The 20870-nt window shown below is 47.3% G+C and overlaps 1 protein-coding gene across 2 annotated transcripts; it reads left to right on the forward strand.

The window, feature by feature from the left end:
* The first annotated feature begins 1453 nt into the window (after nucleotides 1-1453).
* On the forward strand, nucleotides 1454-20115 carry LOC130131500 (sorting nexin-9-like). Of its 2 annotated transcripts, none has more exons than XM_056301198.1 (18): nucleotides 1454-1948; nucleotides 5835-5921; nucleotides 8964-9038; nucleotides 9196-9270; nucleotides 11872-11968; nucleotides 12057-12219; nucleotides 12573-12657; nucleotides 12858-12983; nucleotides 13158-13275; nucleotides 13890-14020; nucleotides 14252-14355; nucleotides 15500-15603; nucleotides 15734-15811; nucleotides 15951-16027; nucleotides 16433-16522; nucleotides 17851-17965; nucleotides 18070-18161; nucleotides 18950-20115. In XM_056301198.1, the coding sequence occupies exons 1-18, from the start codon at nucleotides 1937-1939 to the stop codon at nucleotides 18995-18997; spliced, it is 1677 nt and encodes a 558-aa protein (XP_056157173.1). In that variant the 5' UTR covers nucleotides 1454-1936; the 3' UTR covers nucleotides 18998-20115. The 2 variants fall into 2 exon arrangements, with proteins under 2 accessions (XP_056157173.1, XP_056157174.1); XM_056301199.1 differs by having other exon boundaries at nucleotides 12060-12219.
* Nucleotides 20116-20870: the final 755 nt, after the last annotated feature.

Consider the following 20870-nt stretch of genomic DNA (forward strand, 5'->3'; position numbering starts at 1 on the left):
TACCGCCACCTGATGGTTTGGAGTGTAAATTAGAAACCCGGGAACTACCTAGAAAGATGGATTCCAACCAACACTGACTCTCCCACCAAAACTAAAAAGTGCTCTACTTCTTCTCGCTTACTTTAGCTGTGATATGTTTTGTAGACTGATATACGAATTGTCCTCTCTGTTTCCTTTCAACGTACCTTCCTTTAATTCTGACAGATTACACCGTAGTAGCATGTTCCACTGTCTCCATGCACTGACATCGTCACATCTCCCTGTATGTATGTTTCCCTGCAAGATGGGAAAGAGACAGAGTTGCTCTCTAGATAGATAGATAGATAGATAGATAGATAGATAGATAAAGGTTTACTGAAGTCATCCAGGTGGCATCACTCCCTAATTAATCCCGTCTCCCTCAAAACGCTAAAATGGGGAAGGAAAAAAAAGAAGAAAATTTCCTCTTACTGACTCAGAGATGTAAGATTCTGTAGATAGATCAGATGAATGCTCTTTTCTGATTTCCCTTCATTTCATTCTGTTAACACACACACACACACACACACACACACACACACACACACACACACACGATAGATAGATGAGACAGAGATGCCAATCAGATATGATTTTAGTCAACCTTTATTTATCATGTTCATCTTTGTGCAGTTATACAAATAAAACTTCACACACACACACACACACACATATACACACACACACACACACACACAAACATATATACACACACACACACAACACACAAGCAAGCGACTCCAATTACTAAATGCTGGTATGAATTCCTTATTTTTTGCTAATGATCACAAATCATTCAATTTTTATGAAATGAATTTTAATGAAAGCCTTTACAAATGTTTGATATTTGTTTTTATCCATGCTGTTTTTTGTGTTTTTGCTCTTACTTGTTTGGCCTTACTCTTTGCTTTCGCCTTGTCAGTTTTTTTTTTGTGAAGCACTTGGGGCATTGTTTTAGAAAGTGCAATAAAAATAAAATCATAATGAATTATTATTAATATTACTGTTGTTATCATTCAACGGAGAGATGGATGGCGTTTCATCGCCGGTGTGGACGAAACCACTAGAGGGCGCAGGTTCCACTTCACCCCCCCACAGTGTATGGTCGGCGCGGCTGATCCGAGTCGTAGTCTGCTTTATAATATGACCTCTTCACTTGGCCTTCTCTGAACCAGTCCTCCTCCCCATGTATGGCCATCCCTTCTTCTCTCACTTTCTCTCCCCCAATTCATTATTCCTGTCCTCGTGCACGCTCCTGTGTCGCTCAATAAATCAATAATATCAATTCACGTCCCAGACACGCGACACAACGTGTATTTTCGGTGCCTTTGCTCTCGGCTGCCTTCGTGTGCCTGATGGCAGCCGGAGGGAGGGAGGCCCTGACAGCGGGGACGGGGAGGGAGGCCCTGACAGCGGGGACGGGGAGGGAGGGAGGCCCTGACAGCGGGGACGGGGAGGGAGGGAGGCCCTGACAGCGGACGGGGACGGGGAGGGAGAAACAGCGCAGGGGAGATGGTGGGGACGTGCGCCTGAAACGGAGTGAAACAGAAAACGCCCATACTCCTGCAGACTCCCTGCTCCTTTTCCGGGTTCTCCTCCCCTCCCATTTGTCCAAGCAGCCCCAAACCGGAGGGAGGTTTCCCACAGCGAAGCGCCGAGGGGGGAAAGCTGCGGCGTCAAAACCGAGGACACTCCCCGAATCCTCCCTAAAAAAAACAAACAAAAAAAACAAAAACACACGAAGTGGCGTTAGCGACGGGATCGCGTCTGCAGGGTCTGGAGGGTCTGGAGGGTCTTCAGCAGGAGGGAGAGCGCGACTTCACCGCGGCTCGTCCGCGCTCGGGCGTTTGTTTACACAGCCGGCGCTCGCGCGCAGCGGCCCGGCGAGGGGGACTACGCCGGGTCTACGCACAACGACATGGCTCAGAAGGTAGGACCCGTTTCCCCTTCTTGTCTGGCCCGGAGTGAACTTGGTGCCGCGTCGCGAAAGTGCAGAAGACGTCGTGTTAACGCGTTGGTGTGAAGCTCGGAGCACGTCCGCGCGGTTCCAACGGGCTGGTGCGTGTCAGAGAGAGAGACACAGGTGTGGGGGGGGGGAGGTAGGGGGGGTGGTCAAAAGAATAAAAGAAAGAGGAAGATGATTCAGGTGGAGACAGAAAAACAGTCACATGACAGGATGTACTCTGTGTGTGTGTGACACACGGAGAGATCACTGACCCCCGGATAGACAGACCCTTCCTCTCCCGGCTTGCCAGCCCCTATCTGTCACCCCCGCACACACACACCAAAACACACTTATCTGTAGTGCTGAGAGCAGCACAGGGGTGTGTGCGTACTGAAGGTGTGTGTGTGTGTGTCTTGGTTATGAGTAGGATATTGTAGCGAATTCGGGGGGGGGGTGGGGCGACGCAATCACAGGAAGTGCCGCGGCCGGGACGCGAACCCGTATCGCCAGCACCGCAGGAGACATCGCTAACCGCTCGGCTAAAGGGTCAGAGCCGCCCTTGCCCATGCACGTTACAATATTTATCATCGCTTAATTTAGGCTGAATAATTTAAGCGCGACAGTTTAGCCGCTCATTACCATCAGCGGTCTTTCCCTGATAAACATGGTGTAAACGGTTATTTTCTTGCCCGGTGCGGGATTCGATACGGGTTGTACTGCACCACAAGGCGACGTCACTAACCGCTCGGCTAAAGGGCCAGACCCGTTAGCTAGGGGCTAACGTGTCTTATTAATAGTTTACAATGGCATTAGCTAGCTTTGTGGCAGGGGCGATTCTAGGATCAGAGCTTTAGGGGTGCTGAGCACCCAGAGTGCTGGCCGGCCAGGCAAGCTAAATGTTGGGGGGGGGTTGCTGTATTTTTGTTGTTAAAATATTACGTTTAAACCATATACCGGATATGGTTTTGACATTTCTTCAGCTTATTAAACATGGACATACAGTAAAAAAGAAAAAATCTCTTCCAATTTTAGGGGTGCTGGGGTTCAATTTAGGGGTGCTGCAGCACCCCCAAAGATGGGCTAGAAACGCCTATGCTTTGTGGCTAACCGAATTTAGCAGTGGACAGCATTATAAGCTGCTGTAAGAATTTTGAGAAGTGACGAGGGAGAACCAGAGGACCATTGTCTGTTTACTCGCTAGAACTGCCACATTGTTTCATAAATAAACCTACAATAAAGTCTGTCAACAGCTGAGCCCACACCACTCCCAACCACAGGGGAAGCTGCTGGATCCGCAGTGAATGTCTGTCGGATCTTCTTCGTTCTTCTGGCTGCTCCCGTTGGGGGGTCGCCACAGCGGATCATCCGTTTCCATCTCTTCCCTTCTTCTGCATCTTCCTCTTCCACACCAGCCACCTGCATGTCCTCCCTCACCACATCCATAAACCTCCTCTTTGGCCTTCCTCTTCTCCTCTTCCCTGGCAGCTCCATATTCAGCAGCCTTCTCCCAATATACTCAGCGTCTCTCCTCCACACATGTCCAAACCATCTCAATCTTGCCAACCTGAGCTGTCCCTCTAATATTCTCGTTCCTGATCCTGTCCTTCTTCGTCACTCCCACTGAAAATCTTAGCATCTTCAACTCTGCCACCTCCACCTCCTGTCTTTTCATCAGTGCCACTGTCTCCAAACCATACAACATAGCTGGTCTCACAACTATCTTGTAAACCTTCCCTTTAACTCTTGCTGCTACCCTTCAGTCACAAATCACTCCTGACACTCTTCTCCACCCACTCCACCCTGCCTGCACTCTCTTCTTCACCTCTCTTCTGCACTCCCCGTTACTTTGAACAGTTAACCCCAAGTATTTAAACTCATCCTCCTTCGTCACCTCTACTCTTTGTATCCTCATGATTCCACTGTCCTCCCTCTCATTCATGCATAGGTATTCCGTCTTACTCCTACTGACTTTCATTCCTCTTCTCTCCAGTGCATACCTCCACCTCTCCAGGCCCTCCTCAACCTGCACCCTACTCTCACTACAGATCACAATGTCCTCTGCAAACATCATAGTCCACAGAGACTCCTGCCTGATCTTGTCCGTCAACCTGTCCATCACCATTGCAAACAAGAAAGGGCTCAGAGCCGATCCTTGATGTAATCCCACCTCCACCTTGAACCCATCTGTCATTCCAACCACACACCTCACCACTGTCACACTGCCCTCATACATATCCTGCACCACTCCTACATACTTCTCTGCCACTACCGACTTCCTCATACAATACCACACCTCCTCTCTCGGCACCCTGTCATATGCTTTCTCTAAATCCACAGACACAATGTAACGCCATCTGACCTTCTCTATACTTCTCCATCAACATTCTCAAAGCAAACATCACATCTGTGGTGCTCTTTCATGGCATGAAACCACACTGCTGCTCGCTGATCATCACCTCTCCTCTTAACCTAGCTTCTATTACTCTTTCCCATATCATCATGCTGTGGCTGATCAACTTCATACTGCTGTAGTTACTACAGTTCTGCACATCACCCTTATCCCCCCCCCTTTTCCTCCCCAATTGTATCCGGCCAATTACCCCACTCTTCTGAGCCATCCCAGTCGCTGCTCCACCCCCTCTGCCGATCCGCGGAGGGCTGCAGACTACCACGTCTCCTCCGATACATGTGGAGTCACCAGCCGCTTCATGTCACCTGTGAGGAGTTTCGTCAGGGGGGATGCAGCACGTGAGAGGATCCCCCCAGTCCACCTCCTCCCTGAACAGGCGCCCCAACCGACCAGAAGAGGCGCTAGTGCAGCAACCAGGACATATACCTACATCCGGCTTCCCACCCGCAGACACGGCCAACTGTGTCTGTAGGGACACCCGACCAAGCCGGAGGACAGTATGCTTCTTCTCCACTCCTTAGGCTCCTACAGTACTGGTGGCGGGTGTTGGTAACCGAGGCCTCGACCAATCCAGTACGGAAATCTGATCTGCATATTTGATTTGGCAAAGATTTTATGCCGGATGCCCTTCCTGATGCAACCCTCCCCATTTATCGGAGTTTGGGACTGGCATTTAGAATGCACTGGCTGGTGCGTCCTCACTGGCTGGGAATGTCTGTCGGATACCCAACTTAAAACTAACCGCACTGGGGCGCCCCGGTGGCTCACCTGGTCGAGTGCATACCGCATAGGGCTGAGTCATACTGCAGTGGCCTGGGTTCGAATCCAGCCCGGGCAGGCCCCTTGCTGCATGTCATCCCCTCTCTCTCCCCTGCCTTTCCTCTCTCTCTCTACTATCAGTATACAATAAAGGTGGAAGATGCCAAAAAATAATCTTAAAAAAAAAAAAAAACTAACTTCACCACGATCTACTCTGCTCGACTTGGATCAGCAGATTGTTGTGATTTGTGGCGTTCCAGACAAGTGTGCTGCCAACAGTGCAGTTGCAAACTATGCAACGCGAATCTTCTGTTTCTTTTTTAATTGTAATTTTTCGGCCGTAATAAACGCCGATACTGATTTATCTGCAATTAGCTCTTATTGGCCGATAATATCGGTACGCCGATTTATTGGTCGGGCTCTACTTTTAATCCTATCTATAAATAACAAGACCTCTAATAAACTAACACAGTACATACAAAAACACAGTACAGATATAACAGGACACATACGGTTACTGTGTTTGTATAATCTGACCGTGTGTGTTTGGCGTGGGGGTTGCGTTTGTGTTGCGTGTGGTGTGTCTACACTGTATCGGTTGTCAGATGCACTTTGTTCCTGTGTTACAAGTTTTATGTTTGTGTATGCGAATTGTGTGCGTGCTGTGTGTGTGTGTGCGTTGCGTTTTGTGTGTTGCCTCAGGCGCTGGTGTTGTATGACTTCACGGCTGAACCTGGAAACAACGAACTGACAGTCAGAGAGGGAGAAACCATCACAGTCACCAATCAGGTACGCACACACACAACACACACACACACACACTGTGAATGCTGATAATAATACCAGCATTTAAAATTGATATCTGCCGATAATACAAAACCTGCCAATAATGTAGTAACATCAAGTGTAATAAAACTTTTGTAATGTAATTACGCTGAACAATGTAAAAAGAATTTTAATGATAATGTAACATTAGCCAGTTATTACATTGTTGGCTTATTAATCAGTCACGCTAATGTAACAGACCAAACCGATAATGTAATAACTCCGAAATGTCCTTAAACTTCATGTATTATTAATGAATTAGTAGCCAGGTGTCACATCATCAGCCGGTATTACATCATAGGCCTTTACAAACCCCTTGACATTCTGGCTCTCTCATCCAGAGAGACTTGTAGCTGAATACCCATCGACATTACAAATAGTTAATGGTGAGAAGGTCAAAGGTCAGAGTCACACCATCCCAACACAAGATGTAATAAATGTGTAATGTGAAAAGTCTGGATCTGGCTGGAGTGTCACAATCAGTGACAAACGGGGAGTTTGGGAAGTCATGTGAGGTCAGGGGGTTATTCTGTAGACATCATATTTCTTCTTATCTATATGTCGGTCTACAGACTGACACTGACCAGTAAGGATGCAACCCGAGGCCAATGATAGAATCAGTCTCAGGACCGACATAATGTTTGTTACATTAAGTAACGAGAAGTACGGAGGTCAAAGGTCAGAGCCACAGCACCCTGACAATAGATGTTACTGTGGATGTTAGGGAAGTGAGAGTGTGTGTGTGTGAGAGAGAGAGAGAGAGAGAGAGAGAGAGAGAGAGATTTTTTGATTTTTAAAAAGTACATTTATTCCAAATACGCTACAGTCCAACAGTCCAACAGCTTATAACCAAACACAATCATCTCTTCATAATCCAGCTCATACAAAAAACAGTGTCAGGGAAAAACAAATAACAATGAGTAGTCTAAACAAGTATTTGTAAAAAAACACCTCCTTCAGACAGTTTTTACTTCATAGCTATAAAATAAGTCTCCTGTGCGGCATGGAGACCTCATGTTGAGTAGCTGAGCCACGGCCTCGGTGTTGTTGAGTCCCAATCCTGCTGCAGCCACTATGCGCTGCGGGGTGATGGTCGTGGAGGAAAACAGTTTCTGGGAAATCCTGGAAGGCACCAGTCGTAGACAACCGGCCTGGCTCCATGTATCAGTGGCTCCTCCGGCAGCAGTAGGAGGAGGAAGAGCGCCCGGTGCAACACACTCGTCAACCAGCCTGGTCTCAGACATCATCAACAACATTGACCAGGATGGGACAAGATTTGTCTTATGTTGCCTCTGACTCTTCATGTTGTAATTCTTGTTTAATTTTCAGAACTATTTTCCGTAGCCTGTATATCTCCTGATCAGTGTAGCCGCATCCGTCCTTGTGTCCCATCTGGGATTCAACAGAGTACAGAAACAGCTCTTTGTCTGCAAAGAAGTCCTCAAGTTTGACATTTCTCAAACTTTTTGTTCGTTGTAAGAATTTCTTAATTTGGCGTGCATCGTAGTGCTCCTGCTGTGCCACCCCTGACAACTGGGAGGAAGTGCGAGTCTGGCTGTCTACACCACCATCCTCCTCCAACTCATCTTCAGACATTTGTACCTCTGGCTGCTTCTTCTTTAATACAGGTACCCGGCTGCCTATACCACAGTCCCCTTCCTCCTCCCCTCCCTCCATACTCAACTCATCCCCAGACAGTTGCTCCTCGTACTGCCTGCTTCTCTCCCTTGTCAATGCTCCTTTCTTGGCTTGAGAGCCACTCGTTTTAGCTGCCTGCTTTCTCTTCAGCACAGGAACCTTGCAGACTTTTTCGTCTTCCAGCAAGTCCTCCTCAGTGCTCAACACTACACCTTCTGCAACTCCACCTGTGGTGTTCGATGCCATTGCCTGTTCACGTTGTGCTTCGTTTTCAACATTTACGTATTCCTGTTTAGCCTCCTCACTATGTTTAGGTGGTTCAGTTTTGTCGCTGTGATCTGGACTCTGTCCCTTTTCTGTTGTCTCTTCGCTGTTCTGCCTGGTTTCACTCTGTTCGTGTCCTCTCGCTTCACTCTGCGTTTTGCCATCGGAGGGGTGTTTCTCAGGACAGGCCTGAACCAAATGACCCTCTCCCCCACAGCCAAAACACTTCAAGGTCCCAGAGCTTACAAAGATGACATAGGCAAAATCATCAACCTTCACCCTAAAAGCCACATCCAAGTCTTGGTCTTGTTTGTTCAGGATCATGTGAACCTGTCGTCTGCGTGAAACCACATGTCGCACAAGCGGCGATTTGCAGCCAGACAACAGTTTCCTGACGGACGAGACTACTTTTCCATACCTCGACAGCTCTCTAGACAAAAACCCATCGGAGATGAACGGCGGGATGTTCGAAACGGTGACTCTCGTCGACGGCGTGGTGAGCGGCGACACCGACACGAAGCTGTCATTAACAACAAAGCTGGCTTCAACCACCTGGTGTGCTTTGGCTACAGCGTTGACAAAAATCACCACAGCGCCCCCTAGCAGCAGATTTAACGCTGCTGTGACCCACAACCTCCCCCACTGCCAGGGCACCGTCCTCCACTGAACACAGAAAACCGGGCGACAATTTAAGGCCATGTTCTCTGGTGAGTTTGGTAAACTCCATGTCGGCGTTTAGCACGCCGACCAGCAAGCGCTGGTCGACCGCAAACACACACACACACACACACACAAAACCCCTTGAAACCCCCTTATATACACAAACCAAGCCAGTAACCCTACAAAACACACTATGTACAATATTTGCACGGAAAAAAATGGCAAAAAAAGATAGAAAAATGCTCACAACCGCACTCAGGCGTCTGCTCAGCACGCTCACTCGCACTTCCGCTCAGAGAGAGAGAAAGGGAGAGAGAAAGGGAGAGAGAGAGAGAGAGAGAGAGAGAGAGAGAGAGAGAGAGAGAGAGAGAGAGAGAGAGAGAGAGAGAGAGAGAGAGAGAGAGAAAATCATGGATGACAGACAGGTGTGTGTCTCTATTTCAGAGTGTTGGAGGAGGTTGGATTGAAGCCCAGAACTCCAGAGGACAAACTGGACTTGTACCAGAAGACTATCTACAGGTAAAGAGAAAGTGTCTGTCTGTCTGTCCATTCGTCTATTCTGCTTCCAGTAAAAGAAAAAAAATTTTGAGAAAAAAAAAACAGAACAATGTTGCTCTATTTATTTATATTAAATGTGTGTGTGTGTGTGTGTGTGTGTGTGTGTGTGTGTGTGTAGCTCAACAGTGCAGGAGCAGCCTCATCTTACCCTGACGCTTTCAGCACAGCAGCTGCCAGCAATACACACTCACAGGTAATACACACACACACACCCTGCTTCACCTTCACAGTAACACACACTCCCGCCTGGGAGCTGCCCAGTACAACCACAGTCCCTTGCTGTTAGTTACTAGAATATCTTTCTAGAGGGAAAACGGAAGAGCTATGGAATGAGGTAGAAAGAGAGAGAAAAGGCTTGAGAGAGAGAGAGTGAGTGAGGGGGCGAGAGAGAGTGAGTGAGTGAGTAAGGGGGGAAGAGAGAGAGAGTGAGTGAGTGAGGGGGGAGAGAGAGAGGGCGAGAGAGAGAAACAGAAGTGATCTAAATAAGTCCTCTGTCACTGGACTTGATGACATCACTTCAGTTTATCTGTGGTGTGTGTATAAATATTTACATCTATGAGAGCCAGACTGGCTGGTAGGATTTTTTTGGGCCTTGTGATGATGTCATGTCATTGTATTCCTTATCAGCTGGTGAACATCCATGTGATGAGAGTCTGAGAGTCTCCCAGCACAGTGTGTCTCAGTGTGCTGGGAATCAAGATACCAGGAAGCTGCTATTTACTGGTGTCAGTTTAGACATCTAACAAAGCCTGATTATGTGATCTTATACTGACAGAATAAAGGAATAAAAGTCAGAATAATAGAGACAGATATCTGATAGGCGGACGTAGACTGATAGATTGATCGATTGACTGATGGACCAATTTGAACTTCAGCGATTCCTGTTTAAAAATGAAGGCGTTGCGGCATGAGAACTGTTAACATACACAGGAAGACATGCCGGTGAGATAAACACACAATATGATACGCTAAAAACAGGAACCAGACAACATTTAACCATGTTCTCAGGATTTAGAGACTCACACTTGATGGCCGCTGATCTCACAGCAGCACTTCACATGACTTCCTGTTTTAGCTTGGGAGACAAGATGTTCGCTCAGCTCATCGCCATGCTGTTAATGACAGGATCGTCTGTGGCCTTCAGTGAAGCAGGGAGCGTCGCTGCAGTGTCTGTATGAAGGGAGATGCAGGATGCAGGGTGGAAACTGGTTTGCAGCCACCAGGACACATACCCACATCCAGATTCCCACCCGTAGACACAGCCAATTGTATCTGTAGGGACGCCCGACCAAACCGGAGGTAACACGGGGATTCGAACTGGCGATCCCCGTGTTGGTAGGCAATGGAATAGACCACCACGCCACCTGGACGCCCTTATTTGTCACCTATCTAACCAGAAACATGACTTAATATGAACCATAAAAAGGAATATAATGGCATCTAGACATCTATTATTGGTCACCGAGCAGCAACATCCGGTACATAATAATCCTAATAATTTTAGCAAAAACAATTATAGAAATTATATAAAACAAACACAGACACAGACACAGACACACACACACACACACACACACACATACAAACACACAGAAAATAGATGTGGACATCTTTATGTCTGGACGGAAGCACAAGGCCAGGCCTGATGACGCTTTGGCCATTAAGACACACAAACAAACATGCACAAAAATAGAGGATGGTCAGACCATTAAGACTACTTAGAGTACTTAAAAGCACATTAGTCAGTTGACCAGCCATGTTGACTGACTGACTGACTGACTGACTGACAAGACAGGTTTAAAACATGTCAAACACTCCAGTCTGGGTTTTGACTTGATCCTTAGAAATGTGTGTGTGTGTGTGTGTGTGTGTGTGTGTGTGTGTGTGTGTGTGTGTGTGTGTGTGTGTGTCTCATCTCAGACCAGCAGGTTAGTGTTAATTTTTCCATACATTTGTGACAGGTTTCAGTGTGATGTATAGAGGTGTCTACTAAGTCACGTGGGTCAGATGCATGTGCAGCATTCTTGTGTTACTCTAAAATGTTGGTGTTCATTTCTATTTGCTGGCTCATGTTAAAGTGCATGTTCAGGGCGTCCGGGTGGCGTGGCGGTCTATTCCATTGCCTACCAACACGGGGATCGCCGGTTCGAATCCCCGTGTTACCTCCGGTTTGGTCGGGCGTCCCTACAGATACAATTGGCCGTGTCTGCGGGTGGGAAGCTGGATGTGGGTATGTGTCCTGGTCGCTGCACTAGCGCCCCCTCTAGTCGATCGGGGCACCTGTTCGGGGGGGTGGCTGGGGGGAATAGCGTGATCCTCCCACATGCTACGTCCCCCTGGCGAAACTCCTCACTGTCAGGTGAAAAGAAGTGGCTGGCAACTCCACGTGTATGGAAGGAGGCACGTGGTAGTCTGCAGCCCTCCTCGGATCGGCAGAGGGGGTGGAGCAGCGACCAGGACGACTCGGAAGAGTGGGGTAATTGGCCGGATACAATGGGGCGAAAAAAGGGGGGGTGGGGGAGTGTGTATGTTCTGCCTGTGCTGGTGTGGGTTTCCTCCACACACTCCAGTTTTCTCCCACGGTCCCAAAACCACATGCTAAGTGAATGGGAGTTTCTAAATTGCCCATAGGAGTCAGTGGTGTGTGAGTAACTGCAACCCTGAATTGGTGAAGTGGGTATGGGTGGACTGGGTGAATGTTTAACTGTTCACACACAGACCAGTATGCTTGGATTGTCGCAACTTCCTGCTGGAGCTTTTCTGACCTGTGACTTGTGACTCACATCTTGTGCAGATTGCCAACGGTGTTGACCCGTGGTCAGTAGGTGGAGCTTATAAAACTGACAAAGCAGGGGGATGGGACACACAAGGATACACACAGACTCAACAAGGTAACCCACCTAAATAACACACACACACACACACACACACACACACACACACACTAAGACCCTGAGCTTACTTCATGGTTCTTTCAAGTAGGTGGTGGTGAGGATGATGATGATGATGATGGCGAGTGGGATGAAGAGTGGGACGACCAATCCTCAGTGGGGGGCTATGCTGCTGATCCCCCCGGAGAGGAAGAGGGCGGGGCCACGGGACGCAACACACACGCCCCCTCAATGAAGATCTCACTCAACAAGTAAGACACATCCGACTGAGATCCCTCATGAACCCGCTGTGATGAGGCTGGTTCAGGTCCTGACAAATGAGGGAGGTCCACAGGATGTGGACCACAATGGTATTTATACCACAAAAAACAGAAGTGGGGGAGTTGAGCTGTGTGTTCTGCTGTCAGCGTGTGGTGTAGGTGTTTTAGAGAACATGATGGTGGTCCGGCCTCGATGAAACAAAGTCCAATGGAGGTCAATGTAGATGGTCCACACTCACAAGACACGTTGGCTGCTTTGAGTTCCGTACTTTGCATGGCTTAGTCGGGTTAATGTCCTCTATTCACTACTATTTGTCAGTAACCAGGTGTTGTCCGCGTTGCAGGTTTCCGTTTTCCAAGACCCCGAACCCAGAGGTGTTCCTACTGGCTAAACTCCCACCGAGAGGCAAAGACAGACTGCCTGTATATGTGAGTTACTGCTGCAACCCCTGCCTGTCTGTCTGTCCGTCTGTCTGTCTGTCTGTCTGTCTGGCTGGCTCTCCTCTCATATGTGGTCAAGGAAAAGGCGAAACCGACTTGTCGGCGATACATTTCGGTGAGAAAAACTTGGAATCTGGAGTAAAGGAGCTAATTAAGGTGACTTCAGATCTCCCCTGTCTTCGTCTCAGCCAGGAGAAGTGGGCCCGGTCTGGTTATACCCCCAGAACCCCCTGGATTGTGCTGTCGCCGACCCAAAGAAAGGCTCCAAGATGTACGGCCTGAAGAGCTACATCGAGTACCAGGTCATCCCAACTGTGAGTTCTCACACACACACACACACGCACACGCACACACTCACACACTAACACATACACAAACAAAAACACACTAATAAACATAAATAAGCACACAAACCCATTTACACATGCATTAAACAGACAGACAAAAACAGAAACGCACACTAACCTTCACCCGCTGTCTTGTTGCAGACGACCAGCAGACCTGTCAATCATCGATACAAGCATTTTGATTGGCTGTATGAGCGGCTGCTGGAGAAGTTTGGGTCGGCCATCCCCATTCCCTGCCTACCGGACAAGCAGGTCACAGGTCAGTGGTCGCCATGACGGCCGTGGTTTTCGGAAAATGTTCTTCGCCACCCTGTGACAAAAACGGAATGATAACCTGATCACATTTCATCTTTATAAACAACACTTTGATAAAGGTCCACCATAGCTGTTTTCTTACCGAGGTGAATTTTAATTTCATCATCATCTGGGTTTTGGAGACGTACAGAAATAAAACAATAAAATAAAACAAAATTAAATAAAATCTAATAGCTAAATTAAATAATAATGAATAATAATTAAATTAAATAAAATAATAAAATTAAATAAATAATAATTACATTAAATAATGATATAATAATAATAAAATCAACTTAAACAAAACAAAACAGAAATAAAAATGCTGGATTAGCACATGGGATAAAAGCAAGTTCGATCATGTGTGCGGGGTGTTACTTTGTTAGAATTTTAGGAAACCACTTTTTTTTCATTTTGGAATAAAAAAAAGTGGTTGAAAAATATTTTGCGATAACGTTAACCCAGGATTCCCAACATGAAATGAATGAAGGTAAACCCCTTAGATAACTAGGTGTGTGTGTGTGTGTGTGTGTGTGTGTGTGTGTGTGTGTGTGTGTGTCTCTCTCTCTCTCTCTGCAGGTCGTTTTGAGGAGGAGTTTATCAGGATGAGGATGGAGAGATTACAGGCATGGATGAGCAGAATGTGTCGTCATCCTGTCGTCTCCAACAGCGACGTCTTCCAGCTCTTCCTCACTTACAGAGACGAGAAGGTCTGTTTCTGTCTGTTATACTGTCTGTCTGTCTCTGTCTGTTATCCTGTCTGTCTGTCTCAGTATGTCCGTCTCCATGTCTTGTTAAATCATTGCTCAGTGCATCTGTCTGTCTGTTTTGTCTCAATATGTCTCGATTTTAGCCTGTTTGATGTTCCACCCTTGAATTGTGTGTGTGTGTGTGTGTGTGTGTGTGTGTGTGTGTGTGTGTGTGTGTGTGTGAGACTGAAGGAGTGGAAGGCAGGGAAGAGGACAGCTGAGAAGGATGAGACAGTCGGTCCCATGATCTTCTCTGTCATTGACCCCGAAGGCCCCGACCTGGACCCTGCAGAGGTGTAGGTCAACACACACACACACACACACACACACACACACACACACACACGGGAGGATTACAACAACAGCGGTGACAGTGGTGAATGGTGGAGACAGTCGTATTGAGGAAGAGCCATGATGGAGACCACCAGTCACATGACTTGTGTCTGCTGTTGTCATGGAAAACAATCGGCGTTTTGTCTCCTGTCATTGATGTTGTTTGTAATTCTGCTGACTCACGTCTCCAGGTCCCCTCGGGACACCAGAACTGGGACTGGATAAGTCGCTTTTTGGAAAGACCCGTGTGGCATTTGTTTAAAAGTTTTGATGGAAAAAATATCCGCGATCACAAATGTAATGTTTTTTCTTCTTATCATTTTTATATCAGTGCTTTTGAGCAGAGAGCTGAGGATCCCCCCCCCCCATTTTTTCTCCCCAATTACCCCACTCCTCCGAGCTGTCCCGGTCGCTGCTCCACCCCCTCTGCTGATCCGGGGAGGGCTGCAGACTACCACATGCCTCCTCTGATACATGTGGAGTTGCCAGCCGCTTCTTTTCACCTGACAGTGAGGAGTTTCACCAGGGGGATGTAGCGCGTGGGAGGATCACGCTATTCCCCCCAGTTCCCCCTCCCCCCTGAACAGGTGCCCCGGCTGACCAGAGGAGGTGCTAGTGTAGTGACCAGGACACATACCCACATCCGGCTTCCCACCCGCAGACACGGCCAATTGTGTCTGTAGGGACGCCCGACCAAGCTGGAGGCAACATGGGGAATCGAACCAGCGATCCCCGTGTTGCTAGGCAATGGAATAGACTGCCATGCCACCCTGGACACCCCGCCAATATCAGTTTTCAGAAATATGATAAGGTTTTTTTTTTTTTTACTGTCAGAAATGTTTTCCGTAGGTTAGTTTGATTGATTTGGGGGAGTGATCTGACTCACCAGCCTGACCAGTACAGTACATACAGTACTGACCAGTATAGTACATACAATACAATACTGATCAGTATAGTACTGACCAGTACAGTACATACCTGGTTTTGTTCTGTCATGTTATTGTTTTGATGACAGTCATAGATCCTGCTTTTTGTGACTTTGTATTGCTCAGTATTTGTCTGTGTGTGATTCTGTAATTGTGTGTGTGTGTGTGTGTGTGTGTGTAGAGAACACAAGTGTGAACAGTACAGCAAGTTTACCAGGTCCATGGATGATGGAGTCAAAGACCTGCTGAACGTTGGACACACACACTGGAAACGCTGCACAGGCCGTTAGTACCAACACACACACACACACACACACACACACACACACACACACACACACACACACACACACACACACACACACAGGATCCAATTCATTTAATGTATACTGTGTGTGTGTGTGTCCGTGTCCAGCACTTCCTAAGGAGTACCAGCGAATAGGAAAGGCCTTCCTGAATCTTTCAGCAGTTTTCAACACCAGCGGATACCAAGGTACTGGGGGTGAGGGGGTGACGGTCAGGAAGAGAGGAGGAAAGAGGAGTAAGACAATATTTTATGGCTTCCTGGAACCGGATTCCAGGCCTTGAAGAAGAGGTTTCCAGGCTATCAGTGTGTTTCTTTGTCTCTGCAGGGGAGACGACTTTAACAGACGCCCTCACAGCTGCTGGTAAAATCTACGAGGAGATAGCACAGATAGTGGCAGAGCAGGTAACACACACACATTTACAGACGTACATACTTACAGTATATTAGCTCAATTCTATGAAAATAGTGTGCACAAAAAAATACATACCCATGTACCATGCAGGGACAGGCTGACCTTGGCTGTGTGTGTTTCCTGTCTTCAGAGTAGGTCACTTCCTGCCTACCCATCCATCCCCCTCTCCCTTCCCCCCACTCTACCTCCGCAGGAACCAAAAGGTTAACGACACAGGTCGCCGGTTCAAATCCCCTGACTAGCTAAAATATCAACGGGAACACCTCTGTTCTTCACTTACCACTAATGTGCTCTAAAGCCCTGGTCTGTTGCCCAGTAGTGGTAGACTGGTGTAAATGTGCTCATGCGTTGTCATGACAACTTGTTATTTATGCAGAAATTGTTTTCGGTTTTAGCCCAAAAAAGACCTGCACCACCTCCTGGAGACCAACAATGAGTACAAAGGCATTCTGGGATGTTTCCCCGACACCATTGCAGTCCACAAGGTACACAGCAACACACTGCTACACACAACTGCGCATCACTCCTCTGATTCACGCACAACTATACAACTACACAATGGTAAAAACCACCTCAATCAAACATGAACTTTTTTGCGATATTTGGGATTTTTTTCTCTTTTTTCAAAATTTGGTGTTTCCATTCAGCCTGACCCCCCCCTTTCAAAAAATCAAATTGACCTCAGCTCGTTAATGACCTGAGCTCGTTAAGGCAGGAAATGAGTAAATGTAAATGAGCTTGTTCAAACAAAATCAAATTTGACCAGTAAAAACCCAGAGAACCCAACAAACGAACGTACAACACAGTTACAGTTTGGTGTGAACCAGAGTTTGCTGTTCATACATTTTGATTGCTAGTCTAAAATTCTCCTTCTAGGGGGCGTCCAGGTAGCGTGGCAGTCTATTCTGTTGCCCACCAACACGGGGATCGCCAGTTCAAATACCCGTGTTACCTTTGGCTTGGTCGGGCGTCCCTACAGACACAATTGGCCGTGTCTGCGGGTGGGATGCTGGATATGGGTATGTGTCCTGGTCGCTGCACTAGCGCCGCCTCTGGTAGGTCGGGGCGCCTGTTCAGGGGGGAGGGGGAACTGGGGGGAATAGTGTGATCCTCCCACACGCTACGTCCCCCTGGTGAAACTCCTCATTGTCAGGTGAAAAGAAGCAGCTGCCGGCTGGCGACTCCACATGTATCAGAGGAGGCATGTGGTAGTCTGCAGCCCTCCCCGGATCGGCAGAGGGGGTGGAGCAGAGATCAGGACGGCTCAGAAGAGTGGGGTAATTGGCCAAGTACAATTGGGGGGAAAAAGAGGGGACCCCCCCCCCCCAAAAAAAATACCATCCAGTATCTTTATGGAGATATATTCTGTTTTGTGTTGTTGTTGGGAAAACTCTCGTTCTTGCTCTTTTCTTCATCACTAATAAATAATATTTTGTGAATAAGTGTTAATATGTTTGGAAAAACAAGACAGAGGGTGTAAAAAAGACAGAACAGGTCACAGTGAAGATTGTGGGACACAGCAGAGACTCCCCCCCACATGGACCCAACGTAGAACAACACAAAAGATGTGAAACAAGAACGTTTACGTTATGAGAGACACCACTAAATAAGTTGTGTTATGAGAGACACGACTAAATTAGTTGTGTTGACCAGAGTTTAGCCTGGCTCTTCTCACAGAAGAGGATAATACAGACCTAGCCACAGACACTCTTCTGCAGGACAGACTGCTTCTCCTCATCCTCCAGATGGACACAAACTTTCAAACTAATTCTAAATTCAGCTGCGTGTATTGTGTGTTTGTGTGTGAGTCTAGGCTGCTATAGAAAAGGTGAAAGAGGGAGATAAGTTGGTCACAGCAGGAAAAATCAGCTCTCAGGAGAAAACCACCATGACCAAACGGATCAGTACCATGTCTTACAGTCTGCAGGGTAACACACACACACACACACACACCAGTAGCACCATGTCCCATTGTCTACACACACATTACCTGTGTAACTTGACTCTCTCCATCTGTTCTGTCTGCCCACAGCGGAGATGAATCATTTCCATAGCAACCGCATCTATGACTACAACAGGGTGATGCAGCTGTACCTGGAGGAGCAGATCAAATTCTATGAGCTGGTGAGGAAGGTTTAAAACCTACTCAACTCTAAAGTGTGTAGTCAGTCTAATGCTGCTATATGGTCTTCCTTATCCATCTTTAATTCAACTCAAAGAAAAACCAACAACATCCTCTGCTTCTCTTTTGACAAACTTATTTCCCATGATGCCACAATTACCCACTTCTTTATCTGTTTGGACTTCCGGTGAGCTTCAAAGTTGCAATTTTAGAAAAACGTTTGGGCACATGACATCTGTTTACATCTGTTCTCAAAGATGAAAAGTTTGAAACGCAAAATACTGAGAAAACCATCTCGTATCAGGACACACAAATATTTGCATAGCTGCACTAGCGCCTCCTCTGGTCAGTCGGGGCGCCTGTTCGGGGGGTGGAGGGGGAAACTGGGGGGAATAGCGTTATCCTCCCACGCGCTAGGTCCCCCTGGTGAAACGCCTCACTGTCAGGTGACAAGAAACGGCTGGCGACTTCACATGTATCGGAGGAGGCATGTGGCAGTCTGCAGCCCTCCCCGGATCGGCAGAGGGGGTGATTGGCTGGATATAATTGGGGAGAAAAAAAGGGGGGGGCATAATGTCTATGCAGAGTGTCATCTATATATTTCCCACTATCAGTACATTTGAAGATGTTAGATTGTGATTCGGATCCAAAGTGCCATTTGTTTTCTAGTTCTGAGAATTGGAATGATTTGGATTCACTAAGAGGAACACAGATGTCATCACTTTAAAAAGTCAGTAAGAGGTCCTGAGAAAAACAGCTTGATAAAGTTTCCTTCTTTCTCATTGGTCAGATCGCTGAGAAGCTGAGACAAGCTCTGGGTCAATTCACCACACTGTGAAGAGGAACACGCCGACACAGCGACATACACACACACACACACACACGTGGACACATATACAGTTGTTTTAATCCTTAACCACACACTCATTACTCCCTTTATGTTTTATTTACACTTATTTTGCATACGCAGACAGACTCACATACTCTTCTCCATCCGGTGAGTGTGTGGACCAGCCCCTGTGTGTTCTCCATGTAGCGACCCGGTTCTGTCTCATGCAGCTGCCCATACTCCGGTCTGCAGACCCCAGCCAGCGTCCCGGGTGATGTGAGGTGGGATTCGACACCAGGAGTAGATTCGTTTTCACCGCTGTGTCGTCAAGGACTGGACAGTGACAGGAGAGAGAGCCGTGACTTTCAGGACTAATGTTACATGTAAAATACAAACACCTCCATAATGCTGTTCACTGTACTCACAATATACACATTTCGCTGTTTGTCTGAGATACAGAGTCAGCCCTGCGCTGTTGTATATGAAGCGAAGTTAATGCAGATATTATTTGTATGTGTGTTTCAAAGACTTGCAAATGTGAAAGTTTTAAGAAGAGAAAAAAAGAATTAGTAGATGCAGCAAAGCAAAATGTGAAAGCACATACTCAAAAAGGAAGCCGTTAGATCTTCTCTTGTGGGTGCAACATGACATAGAGATCCAACAAGCCCACCAGGAGTCAGCTGAGAAAAAAAAAGACCCATGTGTAAAGGGTAAGTTCATTTTGGGGAATTTTGGGTGTCCGGGTGGCGTAGCGTCTATTCCGTTGTCTACCAACACGGGGATCGCCGGATCGAATCCCCATGTTACCTACAGACACAATTGGCCGTATCTGCAGGTGGGAAGCCGGATGTGGGTATGTGTCCTGGTCGCTGCACTAGCGCGTCCTCTGGTCGGTCGGGGCGCCTGTTCGGGGGGGAGGTGGAACTGGGGGGGAATAGCGTGATCCTCCCACGTGCTACGTCCCCCTGGTGAAACTCCTCACTGTCAGGTGAAAAGAAGCAGCTGGCGATTCCACATGTATCAGAGGAGGCATGTGGTAGGTAGTCTGCAGCCCTCCCTGGATCGGCAGAGGGGGTGGCGTAGCGACCAGGACGGCTTGGAAGAGTGGGGTAATTGACCGGATACAATTGGGGAGGAAAGGGGGGGGGGTAAAAAATTTGGGGGGGGGGATTTTTATTGGGAAAAATATTCAATAATTTAATTCCTATACAAAAGAAGGGTGAATTTATGGAATATTACTGTCGTATCTCTTTTCGGTGTTGCACTTTTTAGATGGTCCCTGTGTACTCGGCTCAGAGCCAGCTGTACATAGAGACCATCGTTACTTGTCCAGCTCAGAGGACGTGTCGTTTTGGTGAAAATTAGGTTGTAGCTCGTTGTCTACCCACGGTAGGAAAGAGGCGTCGTTTATGAGTTATTGATCTGAGGAAGTTCGAGTCTATGAACTTGCATGTGGTTTGCAAATCCGAGGGCACAGTTTATAAATCTGTGGGCGTGGAGTCGTAAATTGGAGGGCACGGATTATGAATACGAGAGCACACAGCTTTCTAAGCCAAGAGTAGAGATTTACACCTGGGTCTTTTTTTTCTTCCTCAGCTGACACGGGGGGGGGGGGGGTGTCTCCGTAAAGACCTGAATCTTTTCTGTACTTTTGTTTACTGGCAAAAAAGTACCCGCCAGTCATTTCAATTTCTTATAGCCAATCAGAGAAAGAGTTTGTAATAACCAGCCATTAACCAGCGTAATTACCCTTTGACCTTTGGAGCAGGAGCTCCAGAGAACTGAGGAACATTTCTTAACCTATGCAGCAATAGTCACTATGTCCGTCTAGACTTTTACAAGTTTTATATTAAGAAAGGAAGAAAAGTGAGAGAAACATTGT

Source organism: Lampris incognitus, chromosome 21 (genome assembly GCF_029633865.1).
Source record: "Lampris incognitus isolate fLamInc1 chromosome 21, fLamInc1.hap2, whole genome shotgun sequence".
NCBI lineage: Eukaryota > Metazoa > Chordata > Actinopteri > Lampriformes > Lampridae > Lampris > Lampris incognitus.

Excerpts from the sequence above, each read along its gene's own strand:
- LOC130131500 (XM_056301198.1), top strand. Across the intron at positions 9,271-11,871 it reads CCAGCAATACACACTCACAG|ATTGCCAACGGTGTTGACCC; the intron begins GTAATACACACA and ends CATCTTGTGCAG. Across the intron at positions 11,969-12,056 it reads ATACACACAGACTCAACAAG|TAGGTGGTGGTGAGGATGAT; the intron begins GTAACCCACCTA and ends GGTTCTTTCAAG.